We start from the raw sequence: 14101 nt of genomic DNA, 5'->3' as shown, positions 1-14101 counted from the left end.
TTGTCTGACCTTCATGTATCCCTAGTGGTAATGGTATGTCCAGTTACATAATTAGTAACAGCTTGTTTTTAATTTAAAGATACACTACAAGAAATGGTATTTTCTAAAAAAGGCAAATTAAACCTTGAAGAGGCAACTCAAATTTTTTTTTTTTTTTCCCGAGACAGGGTTTCTCTGTGTAGCCCTGGCTGTCCTGGAACTCACTCTGTAGACCAGGCTGGCCTCGAACTCAGAAATCTGCCTGTCTCTGCATCCCAAGTGCTGAGGAACTCAATTATAATAAACCTGGCCGTAAGTAAGTTTAGAACTCTAATTGCTAAGAAAGCACATATAATTATGGTCCTCAATAAAACTTTAGATTTAAAGACATAAAACAGAGATGGCATACTGTATTAGTACACCTAAGCATAAAAATGTTAACACTGACAACTAGTAAAATAACAAATACCAGCATTACTAACACTGCTAGGAGTTAAGAGTGGGTCTCTTCTTGAGCTCCATTCAACTGTATGTACCCAGCACTCAGATGATAAAAAGATTAAAATGAATCAAAGGTAAATCAGTATGAGGGGTGAAAGTCAGAGGAAATAAGCAAGTCCCCATTTCATAAACTATTCTTTGCCCCCAGGAATCTTACTTCGTTTCTGTTTCTCCAGCATTTCCTTTTCTCTCTGTTTATCAATGATCTCGCCTTCACATAAGGCCTTCTCCTCTTGAACGCGCCTCAGATCATTTGTGATGGCATCAATCTGAGGCTGAAGGTTCTCGCAATTTTCTGCAGTCCTGAGCTCATTCTGCAGATCTTCTATCATCTTGCGGGTGTTACTTATTCTCCTCTGCCGGTCATGCTCCTCATTCTGTTTGACTGTTAATGCCTGCTGAAGTTCCTTAATCTAAAAAGCAAAAGTAGATTAGTACCTGAGATTGTTTTCTTCTAGTCTATTTAGGTTTTGCAGAACTATTGTTTAAGTTGCCTAGGACAGGACAGAGTGCTCACTGGAATAGCTGACAAATCTAGCATATAGAAAACCTGGGACTGGGTCTAAGAATCTTCAGACACATCAGAACCTTACATGTGTGTGTGTGTGTGTGTTTGTGTGTGTGTGTATGTGCGCGCACACACACACACACATATCCTATGAGCACTCCTCTTTTTAAGAGATATAGTAGCAGGTTACTACCCAGTCAACTACCAGCAATTTTATTTGTTCCTAAGTATATCAAAAGTACTTAACAGCCACTTAACATATGGTTAGTACTTATTAAAATGCTTGGTGAATGAAAACATATAAGGCAAAGTCAGATGCACAAATATTTACAGAAAGTATATACCACACATACGACCAAAATTTAAACCCAAACAAATTTCTTTCAACAAAATTATTTTCTACCAACACTTCAAGTTAACACTGAAATCTTTATATTTAAACTTTTGGCTTATAATCCAGAATAAATTATTTTTAAAACAGGATATATTGGCTGGCCACCTGTTGTCAACAGAATTTAATCAAAATCATAGTTTATCAAAAACATTGTTTTCTTTAAGACATATGCAAATAGGGTACTGGAGGAATAATTCAGTGGTTAAGAGCTCTTTTGAAGGACTTGGGTTTGATTCCTAGCACCCATATGGCAGCTCACAACCATCTGTAACAGTTTCAGGGGGATTCAGGACTCTAGTCTCTAAAACCATTAGGAACATACATGGTGCACAGACATACAAAGGCAAAATACAAACAAACAAACAAACAAACACACACCAAAAAAACCCATATACATTAAAAAATAAATCTAAAAAAAAAGAAACACACAAATGTATACATTTAATTTGCTCTTATAACTATAATGTTGTATTGAATTAAGTTAATACAGTGCATATGCTGTTAATCAGTTTTATTTCTAAGTCATATTTATTCCTCCTCTATTATAAAAGTTATAATAAATTAATGATAAGGAATATGGAAAATACATTCTTGGAACAAATAATAATAATTTAGTGGAATGTCTTTAAGTTTTATACTTCTTCAGTGCCTACTTGTATCTTATTTATAAGACATTTGCATTGAATGGGACCACTGAAGTTTCACTGACAACATTTTTACTACTCTCCCCATATATTCTTACAAAATAAAATTTTTACACCAGTATCATATTTGGTCATATGAAAGCACCACATTTTAATTCCCTATTGTTAGAAATTTCTTTCTGAAAATTTAAATTTGGCACTATCAAGAAATTAAACATATGTGAACTCTTGTCTTCTATATCAAACACAGAGAAATAAAAGAACAGAATTTTTATGTATACATGCACACGTGCATGCGCACATACATACATACACACACACACACACAGAGAGAGAGAGAGAGAGAAACAGAACAAGAAATCAATGTTCATTCATGAAACCCACAAAATCTAAGCCATTCAGGAGAATAAGGGAGCATGTCAGAGATTAAGAACAAGCTACCACCGAACACAAGAAAAAGTCCAAGTCCACAGAGACAAGAAACTAATCAATCATACACGTATTTTGTACAGCTAGCATTGAGCTATTACAAAAAAAGAGAAGAAAATAAAGAAAATCCAGTGGATTAGCAAAAAAGTTTGCCAAAAGATGGTCTTTACCTTGGACCTTAAAAAACAGAAATGCACCAATGACTCCTCAGTTCTTGGCTATGTTTTCTCAACTGTAACACATCTGTGACCTTCATCCAGCAGACTATCAATATCAACAATAATCACATCAGTCCCACCATGACTGGTACTGATGTTGACCTCCAGCACATTTAAAACCTCACCTCTCTAGGTTGTGTTAGATCCTATTCTTGTGCTGCTCGATCTCTCTGAATGTACTTTGTTACTCTAGCTAAAACATGGGTATTTCTGAAAGGTACTTCTGTAGTGAGCTCTCTCATGGCAATGAGTCCTTTCTCCTTTAATGCACTTAGTTTCTGATTCTTTTAATACCATGGGCTCAGACTTTGCTACCCATCATCCTGTAGTGAATTAACTACTTCCCTCAAAGTCCTCCCTCACTACTTACAGACTGATGACTCTGGCACCTGAATCAATGTCTTCTTTAATCCATCATTATCCCTGTGGTCATGTGACTTCAACCTAAACACAGAAAGTCAATCTTTTTTGGTCTCTGTTTCTCTCCTTCTTTAACTTCAAAGATATTTTCCTTTTACTGTACACAATGTAAATCACCAAAAATCACACAGCTTCTGATACTGTATTTCTGCAAACCCATTCTTTGACAATTACTTCCTTCTTTCCACTATGCTCAGCCTGGTATTCCTAGTCCTTAAAAACTCCATAGGGTGCTGTAATCTACTGATCTTCTTTCTACCATCTCAATCCATCTTTTCCTTTATTTCTTTAAGCCAACTGTGTTCCATAACCTGCCAGTCACTCACTCCCTTGCTAAGATCCATTGATCCTTAACTCATGTGATACTAGAAAAGAATAAGCTTAATTCTAACTATATTTCTGCTACATCTAAGCAACTAAAATAATGTAAGGCATCCTGAAAAGCTGGTCTCATTTTAAATTTACAGTCATCACAAAAATGGCAGTCAAAACTTTTACCATTAACACATTTGAATCCTTATGTAAATTCCTCTCATTTCCACCACTGTCAAGCCTTATGGCTGTCTTCCTCTATTAAGTCAGCTCATGTCCTTGCCCCACACTCCATTAAGAGAACAGTTTAAAATTAGAATACTTCCTTTTGTCGTACTTTAAACTCATCACACCCGTAGTTTTCATATTCCACAACATAAAAACAGTTCCTGTAAGTACCTAAATCCAACCCCTCTAAGACTATTTCAGAAAAGTTTTTCAAATTATTTATAATGAAAAACTTTAGAAATAATCCCAAGCCAAGCTTTATCAATTACTATAATAAGTTATCAAATGTCTTAGAAAATATAATCTAAGATAAATGTACTTTTAGAAAATTTCCCAAGAGAAATAAAAAACATATGGTCATAAGAAAAAAATTATACAAATGGCTGGGCGATGGCCCAGAGGCTAGTGCGTGCCATGCAAGTGCGAGGACCTGACTTGACCTTGTGAGATTAGTTTTGTCAACTTGGCACAAGTTAGAGTTACTAGGGAATAGTAACCTTAATTTTCTTGATGCATGACTGATGTGGGAGGGCACAGGCGTGGGGACAGCACTGCCCATGGGCAGGTGATTCTGGGATTTAAGAAAGCAGGCTGAGAAAACCACGAGGAACAAGTCAGTAAGCAGAGATCCTCATGGGTTTTGCTTCAGTTCCTGTCTCTAGGTTCTTGCCTTGAGTCCTGCCCTGATTTGCTTCAGTGATGAACTGTGGCTTTTCATTCTCCAATGATAGTAAGTCTTTTATCCCTCAATTTGCTTTTGGTTGTGGTCTTTATCACAACAATAGAAATAAATCTAAGACAGAAGCCCAGACCCTATGTAAAACCTGCATTTCTGTAATCCCAGTGTTCCTACTGAGGCAGAGACATGAGAACCTTCAAGTTCATGGGCTAGCCAAGTTTGCATATATGATGGCCAACTACAAAAGATACCTTGTCTTTAACAAGGTAAAAGGTGAGGGCTGACTCCTGGTGTTTTCTCACCTCAACATATACTGTGGCACATGTATACCAGCATTCACATGTGTACAAACACAAAGATACACAAGAGTGGTTACAGATTGGTTAACATTCTCAAAGAAATGATTTTAAGTTTATTAAATGGCAAATAAATAAATTTTAATCCTAAAAAAATTGGAAAACGTAGTAAACTGTATTTATACATTGAACTGAATGAAAATAAAAATTACAACATATCAAAATGTGTAGGGCAGAGCTCAAGCAGTGATGAGGAAAATGTACAGCAAGAGTGTTCACAAACTGTCCTGGATCAGTAGGTTCCAGCTCAAGAACCTTGAAAAAGAGCAAAATGAAACCTCATCAAGCAGCAGAAGGGAAAAAAAAAAAGACAAGAAAGAAAAAATAAAACTGGAAAGCAATAAAACTAAGTGATGGGGGTACATCGGTGAAATTCAGAAACTTCTGGAAAGAAACTAAAGAAAAAAACTAGAGGAAAACTGGGATATATACAACATAATGTCCCCATGAAATAACACATGGATCTTACTACAGCCTCTAGATATACTGTACTGAAGGGTACAAGGATTATACATACATAAACTTGACAATTTGAACAAACAAACTGATCTGCTTTCTGAACACAAATTGCCAAAACTTAAAAGAATATGAAACAGACTATTTGAACAACCTGAAAGCCATGTTTAGGAAATTGAATTCACAGTTCTAAAATAAACTCCTAGGGAGCCTGCAATATAATGGTACCCACTACCACGCCCAATAACCTGAGTTCATTTGATCCCTGGAATCTATGTAGTGGGAGGAAAGAACTGACTCCCACAAATTATCCTTTGACCTCTACAAACATGTTTGATATGTGAGTGTTCACCCCTGTTCCCACATAAATATACATTAATATTAAAAAAAATTTTTTTAGAACCAAATAGTTTCACTTCAGAATTATATAAAATGTTTAAAGAATTAACACTAGTCCCATACATAATCCCTTTCAAAGTCACTTCCCAATTCACTTTAAGAAGTTTGTTATTATCCAAATCCCTAAATAGACATAATAAAAAAGAAAACTACAGAAGAACACTATCCCTTACAGACAGAGTGAAAAAACCCATTAACAAAATGTTAGCACGTAGAATTCACTCACATATGAAACAGACAAATGTCCATTTATACACCATAATCAAGTGGGTTTCATGTTAGGGAAGTAAAGTTGATTTGCTATTCAACAACTAATATAAATTTAACATATAAACATCAATAATCTAAAGAAGAAAATAATAAAACATTAATAGAAACAGAGACAAAAATTTAGCTTTATTCAAAATGAATCTGATAAAGTTCATCCTACTTATGAAAGCCTACATCATACATACTTAATGGTAGAAATCCAATCCTTCCTAAGGTCATAAATAAGACAGTCCGTGCTTATTACTTTCACTCAGCAGCACCTAGAAACACTAACCAGTGGAGTAAGTCAAGAAAAGGAAACTAAACACAAATAAATCAGGAAAGAAACCCCAAAGCTATTTCTATTTACATGTGACATAATATTTTTTAAAAATCCACAGAATCTAGGTGAGAAAGAGAAGTGATGGATAGACAGACTAAGGTTTAAATCTAACAAAGCACAGATGAGACGTCTGCTGAAAACAGGCAATGCTAACGGAAGAAACCAAAAATCTAAATAAATGGACACATATCGTGTTCCTAGAGTGGAAGATTCAAAACAGTAAAAATGTCAATTCTCCCCCAAGGTATAACACAATTCTTATTAAAATCCCAGCAACACTTGTTTGTAGATGTAGAAAAGATTTAAATTTCATCAGGAATAGTGAAGTCAGGAACTCTACAATGTTTTCTATAAAACCAACGAATGGTGACAAAAACTGTTAAAATTAACTTTTTAATCTAATGTTTGTAGCACGCTGGGAAATGTTTACTAGCCAAACCAAATCCAGGCCAAATCTTGGTAAAAGTGATAATCTTTGTAAACTTCTAAACATGCCCAATTCCCAAACCCAGCTTGTCTTCCCACTTCTGCCATATTCTTTATAATAACCCACAACAATGGTAAAAGCTAGCTGCCCAGCAATTTTGGGAATTGTCATTTATCTGCTCTGTATGACACTTTCCTAAAAAACAGTATTCATAAGGCTTGTCTTTCTCCAATCTAACTCATAGGTTACCACTGCAAAGCAACTTTGTTCCTGAACATATTTGTCAAAAACAATCAGCAGAATTATTGAGTATCACAGCTGCCTGACAAGGGACAATAACAACATTTATAGCAAACAATAGGCAAAGCAAAAGACTGAGCTCTTCATTTACTTCTCTGGAAGTTCCTGGAATCCAGAGTAGAGCTCACATAAACAAGACTGTACATATCTTGGGCTACTGAGCCCTCACCCATTTTACCTTGAGGCTTATGAAAACAGGAAGCAAAAGCTGAAGAGATGTGTATATTTGCAGTGAAAATGACCAGATGTTTATTTACATCCAGGCAACACTTATTAAAAAAGAAAAAGACTGGATATCAATGAACAGTTAGAACCTGACTGTACTCAGTGCTGAGGGCATAGCCCAACATACTTACTCTCCAAAGCCTGGCAGGCGTAAATAGTCCAGGCATTTAAGAAGTCTGCTCAGTTGGGAGAAAACTAATATGACAGTGACTTAAAAGCCAATCCATCTTCCTTAAAGACTAAGGAAGCTAGGTAGTGGTGATACCACCTTTAATCCCAGCATTTGGGAGGTAGAAGCCATCAGATTTCTGAATTTGAGGAGAGCCAGGTCTACAGAATGAGTTCTGGAACAACCAGGGCTACACAGAAAAATCCTGTCTAGAAAGACAAAAAAAAACAAAAAACAAAAAACAAAACAAAAAACAAACAAACAAACAAAACAAAACTAAGGAAAGTCACTAGACAACAATCAGCAATGTAATTCATGAGGCTAGAGACAGCTCAGTGGTAGAACACTTGCCTGCAGTAAGAAGAGGCCTTGGGTTCAATTAGCACTACAGACAAGCAGACACTAATCATCAATGAGTAAGAACATCAAGCCTTCATGAAAGGAAGAGAATTAATTTTTAGATTTACCACATTTTCTTATTTAAACTACACTTTTGACCAAAAACCAAAACTGGTTAATTCACTCTAAGTAGAAAGTTTGGCAGCCACAGAGGAAAAAAAGAAAAAAGAAAAAAAGAAAAAGTAGTCAACAGAAAAATATCTAAGTAAGATCACAAATGGACTTAGAAAAGACTAAAGACCTTATTTAAAATACCTATTTATATTTTACAAACGTAAGAAAATCCTAACTAAAAGAAACAGTAACAGTTTCATCAAACAAAGATACACTATCAATAGATGGAGATACTAAAAACAAACAATACAAAAACTAGCCAGTTAGAAATTCTGGAATTAAAAGTGTTCTAAGTCAAAATGAAGTTTTGTTAGAGGGACTCAAAAGTAAATCTTAAAAAAGTCTAACAAAGAATAAACTAAACAAAGTCAACCAAAATTATGCAGTTTGAGAACAACAGGAATAAGAAAAGAAAAAAAAAGAAAAAGAACAAAACTGTAGAGACCTGTGGTATATCAAAAATGCAATGTACTAAGTATCAGAAGGTAAGGAGATAAAAAGAATACTGAAGAAACAAATAGCCCCTAACTTTTCAACTTTAAAGAAAATCATGAATTCTAAGAAAAATGGACTCAAGGCAAGTCCCACATTGAACCAGACAAATGTGAAAACTGAAGACATGAAGGAATCTGGGGATGTTGGCATCAAGACTGCCTATCATGCATGAATTCCTGTGTTCTATCCTAAACACTGCATAAACCCATAGTGGTGGCTAATACCTATAAATTCCAGCACCGGAGATAGGAGAATCCAAAGTTCATTATTATCTTGGACTACGTACATAGTAAGTTCAAGAAAGAGACTACTCATGTTTAATAGTCTCATTAAGATCTTCCTCAAAGGTGAGATGGCTCAGCAAGTAAAAGTGCATGCCAGACATCATGAAGACTTGAATTTGATCCCCAAATTCCACATGGTAGAAGAACAGAACTGACTCCCACAAGTTGTTCTCTGACCTCTATACACATCATAGCACACACCACACACCACACACACACACACACACACACACACTCATATACATATACACATACACTAAATAAATAAATGTGAAGCAACAGCAATAGGAAATTCATTAAGTCAAATAAAAAGCTCCACAAAACCCCTTAGCAACATAATGGACCACGGGAAGGACAATATCATGACCTAAACACGGAGTAGAAGAAACTGGAACATTCAGACAACTAGAATTGTCAGAACAATCAGAGATTAAAAACAGAAGGTAGAAACAGAACATTCAAGAGCTATGGAGTACTATGATCAAAGACCAAATCATGATCATAGAATAATAATTTCAAAAGTATAGAAAACTTTTTCAATAAAACCATAACAGAAAATTTCCCAAATCTAGATCCAGATACCAATCCAAGTATAGAGGCATTTAGAACACAAAACACGTTAAGACCAGATAACCTTTGCTGGTCATATAATTATTAAGACACTAAAAATACAGATCAAAATAATTATATTGAAAGCTGCAAGAAAGAAACACCAATTATACATTGTGGCAGGTCAACTAGAAAACAGTATTATTTATTTCCCACAAGGCTGGAAACTTGGAACAATCTATCTCTCATTCTGAAAGACATGTGTCAACACACACTACTACGAATACCTAAACTATCTGTCATATTTTAAGAAAAAAGACAGCCAGGCAATGGTGGCACACGCCTGTAATCCCAGCACTTGGAGGCAGAGGCAGGTGGATTTCTGAGTTCAAGGCCAGCCTGGTCTACAGAGTGAGTTCCAGGACAGCCAGTGCTATACAGAGAAACTCTGTCTTGAAAAACAAAAAACAAACAAACAAACAAAAACAAAAAAGACAAGCATCCAACAAAACAAACAAAACAACAACAAAAGGCTAAATGAATTTATGACTAAACTATTCCAGAGATGATACATAAAGGAATCAAAGACAACATATCCACAACGCTACAGAAGAGACTATGCCACAACAGAACAACAGGTAAGTAAAGGAGTAACAGGAAACCATCAACCACACAGAATCAACAAAACGGGGTACAGGCCTTCCAATAAAAACTGAATCTAATGGTGTCAATTCCTCAATACAAAGACAAGAGACTAATAAACTGAATTGAAAATCAGAATTCAGGAGCTGCCAAGAGCTCTGTGGGGAAAGACACCATGCTTAACAACCCATAGGAGACAACCAACTCTGGAAGTTTTTTCTGACCTCCACACATGTGCTGTGGCACATAAACAAATGTAATTTTTAACATTAAAAAGCAGGTCTAGTCATAAAGGCTATACTTAGTGACCTTACAGCAATATAACTAGCATTCTGCATGGTGTGAGAAACAACCACCACCACAGTTCCACTGCACAAACTCTGCTGGTAAGAAGCTGGAACACAGCAAGAACCCTGGCTTCACTCCCTACCACTCCTGTCCCTAACGGATCTCCTATCTGTGGGACTAAAACAAAATAGTAAGATCCTTTAAGAAATAGTAACTGAATGATAATACTAAAGATTACAACATTTTAAGCCAGGCATGTGGGCACACATCCTTAATCCCAGCATGTGAGAGGCAAAGGTAGGTGAATCTCTGTGCATATGAGGCCAGGCTGGTCTACACAGAGTTCCAGAACAGCCAGGATACTGAAAGAAACCCTGTCCTGACTAAAAAACAAACACAAACACACAAATAAAAATCATAGCATTTTAAACCAAAATAAAAACCATACCATCTATGAAATGTAGTCATATGATTAACTGAGAAATTTTCTCAATTATCTTCTGTGCAGCTACTACACTTAGAGGGTTTTTTATTTTGTTTTGTTTTTTTGTGAGGAAAACTAAAATTTAGCAGAATGAGGAGGATTTGGGATAGTTCCAAAAAATTACAATAACCACTTATCCCCTTGGAAAAACAAGTTATGGTAAATTAAGGTAATCAACTTTTGGTAGGAGTCTTACATGTCTATCCTTCCGTTCAATCAAGTCTTGCCTTTGTTTGCATTTCTGAGATGCTTCCTTAATATCAGTTGCCTGCAAAATTGAACCAGAAAGAAAAGGTTAATTAAAAACTCATTTAAGAAAATTATGTGGGCCCATCCATCCAAATATTTTATAAATCAACCAAAACAATACTTTCCCACATTGTAATTCAAATCAAATTCATAATTACCACCAAAATTACTAATGGTATAGGAAATCTATAAAGGTTACTGCTAAAAGTATTATGCTTTTTAGTGTATCTAGTGTATACTAACATGTACAGACACTTGTTTCCATGTTTTCCTGATATTTTGTCTGACTATAAAAACAGTTTGGTGGGGGTGGGTGAGTGGGGGAGCACCCTCATAGAAGCAGGGGGCTGGAGGGATGGAATAGGGGGTTTCTGGAGGGGAAACGGGGAAGGGAGATAACATTTGAAATGTAACTAAATAAAATAATCAATTAAAAAAACCAATTTGATGAGACAAACTAGATACATTGCTTTATTATATGAAGAAAGTAAGACCAAGCAACTATTAAGTGACAGCATGAGCATTTACAATATAGATGTGTATTAATTTGGAGCCAATGGCCTCTATAACATTACAGGGCCTCTTTGGAATGTTAGGGACAAAAAAAATCAGAGTGTTATAAAGCTTTCTGCTAAAAAGGGAGAGGGATAGAATATAGTAAATATAATTAACTGTTTATTCCTGCTACATGTTTAGAGGATTAATAATTTTAATATACACTCATAGACTAATACAATGTACCTCTTCAGAAGCCATAGATACCTCTTAAGGAAGACAATTCTAAAATATGTTGTTGTTATTATTATTATTATTATTATGTTTTTTGAGACAGGGTTTCTCTGTGTAGTTCTGGCTATCCTGGAACTCACTCTGTAGACCAGGCTGGCCTTGAACTCAGAAATCTGCCTGCCTCTGCCTCCCAAGTGCTGGGATTAAAGGCGTGCACCACCACCGCCCGGCTCTAAAATATCTTAAATCATGTATATTTCTATATAAACATTAAGAGTTATTTTGAGACTGTCTTAATAGCTAGCTTCTTTTAGGAATAGAGAAGCCAAAGTATTTTATATATAATTCTTTATTATAGACATTACTTTCTACTCCATAAAATAGCCAAGTTTTAAAGCAATATAGCAGTAACTTCAGGTGCCACAAAGCAACTATAAATCCACAACTTAATTATAACCAATTATCTAATGGTTATAATTAAGTCATCAATATGACTGCCAACTATTATATATGTGAAGCTTTGAGACTTAATGATCCTTAACCATAAAGTGAGAAGACCTGTTAAAGAACTAGAATCTATAATCTTTTGTAGATGTAAACATTTTTAAATTTTGAATGATCAATTATGAGTCATCTAATGCACATCAGAAGTACCAGAGTACATGTCAATACTTAACTTCACTGCATTTATTTGAATCTCCAAAATGGCATTCAAAATTCTGAATCTGTTTATATTGCATTATAGTAATCTCCCCCCCCCAAATCCATGGTTTTACATTACCAAGTCTACTTGTCGTCAACTACAGCCTGAAAATATTAAATAGGAAACTAAATTCCAGGAATAATCTATTTGTAATTTTTGTGTGTCAATTTTTAACTGTGCACCATTATGAAGTCTCAAGCTGCCCACTGTCCTGTCCTTAACATCACACTGGGTGTAGCCTGTCCATAAATAAACTTATCATTCATCAGTTCTCAATTATCAGGCCAACTGCAGTTTTAAACTCAGATAAGCTTTATTTAGACAGTAATGGTCCCAAAACAAAAAAGCAGTCAATGCTGGCAATTCAGAAATGCTAAAGGAAAAAAATATAATGTGCTTTCTTCAGAAGAAATTGTGACCACATAATATACGTGTATGTACACATAGGAGGGAAATAAATACAAGTTGAACATCCCAAATCTGAAAATGCGGGATCTACCATATTTCAAAATTCTAAGCTTTTTAGTCAAAATGTTCACATTTTGGATTTTCACACTATGGATGATCAATTGGTAAAGTGTATGCAAACAGTGTCAATTCCTCAAACACTGAAGGATTAAATAATTTTGTACAAGGATATTCAAACTACATAGGTTTTGGAATTATCTTCAGTTTTAGGTATCTACTGAAATATAGTGGCCCCCAGCTAGGAAAAAACTACCAGATTCTACCAGGTTTAATCACTTTCAAAATACCTCCTTGTGCTGGCTAGTTTTTTGCTCAACTTGACACAAGCTAGTTACCTGGGAAGAAGAACCTCAATTGAGAAAATGCCTCCACCTGTACTACCTATAGAGAATTCTATAGAGCATTTTCTTGATTAATAACGGATGTGGGGAGGCCCAGTTCATTGAGGCAGGCGCTGTGCACCTCCAGGCAGGTGGTCCTGAGTTGTTGGAGAGAACAGGCAGAGCAAGCCAATAAGTACTCCTCCATGGTTTCTGCTTCAGCTCTTTCCACTAGGTTCTGCACTGACTTCCCTAAGTAAAGTATATAATCTGTCACGTGAAGCCCTTTCTGTCTCAAGTTGCTTTTGGCTGTGGTGTTATATCTCAGCAAGACACCTTTGATCCCTAAGTATCCCTGGAAAACTAAAATTCACCTCCATAAGCAATTTAAAGTTATAGAGGTACATACTACATTAACAAAAAGAACTCAGTGTTTCTAAGAAATATGATGTTGTTTGTAGCTCAAACTTTCTCTTGAGGCTATGTCTCATTCTGTAGCCCATGGTAGCCTCAAACTCAGTGATGTTCTTGCCTCAATGTCTCAAGTGCTTAGACAGACCTGAACCCATATGCCCAGCAACAATCACCCTGAAATTTCTTTAAGGTAACATTCTCCATTCATAACAAGTTTTTGAAAATCCTCATTAATTCCCAAAGAAGTGAACCCTAGAAAATACTTTTAAAGGCACCGGAAGTATTTTTCTATGTTGAATAAAATGTAGACAATCCCAAACTGAACAACTCAAGTACCTTTTCTTTGATTCGAACTTCCAAAGTGCGACGCTGCCTATCAATTTCCTCAATCCGTCGCGTCATAGGAATCTGCCCTTCTTTAAGTTTCCTGACCTCTTCCTTCACTCGGTCACGAATTAGTTTCACACCTTCATATTCCTGACGTACATTCTCATATTCCTTGCAAATAATTCAAGAAACAGAAGTTAATATATTAGGTATTTAAGTCAATGCATCCAAAAGTCAAAGTGTAAGCAGAGATTTTCTTTTAATTTATCAATAGACAAGATTAAGGAATAGGCAAACAAAAGAATTTCAGTTTTGAAAGGTAAAGAATGGGTCAAAGAAAAATACAAAGAAATATGCAGCTGCTAGCTCGATAAAAACAATGTCTGGGCTAGAGAGATGG

The 14101-nt window shown here is 35.6% G+C and overlaps 1 protein-coding gene across 5 annotated transcripts in view; it reads right to left on the bottom strand.

Moving 5' to 3' along the window:
- Window positions 1-14101, bottom strand: part of Smc5 (structural maintenance of chromosomes 5) — a 64037-nt gene that overhangs the window by 34594 nt on the left and 15342 nt on the right. For all 5 annotated transcript variants that reach the window (XM_028764055.1, XM_028764057.1, XM_028764054.1 and 2 more), the window contains 3 exons: window positions 13711-13872; window positions 10688-10759; window positions 638-893 (listed from right to left, as the gene is read on the bottom strand). In XM_028764055.1, coding sequence (XP_028619888.1) covers window positions 638-893; window positions 10688-10759; window positions 13711-13872 — 490 coding nt within the window. The remainder of the gene's footprint in view (window positions 1-637; window positions 894-10687; window positions 10760-13710; window positions 13873-14101) is intronic.

The sequence above is a fragment of the Grammomys surdaster genome, unplaced genomic scaffold, assembly GCF_004785775.1.
Source record: "Grammomys surdaster isolate TR1022 unplaced genomic scaffold, NIH_TR_1.0 141, whole genome shotgun sequence".
NCBI classification, from domain to species: Eukaryota; Metazoa; Chordata; class Mammalia; order Rodentia; family Muridae; genus Grammomys; species Grammomys surdaster.
The sequence above is the reverse complement of the archived record's forward strand: the minus strand, read 5'-3'. Positions and strand labels throughout refer to the sequence as shown.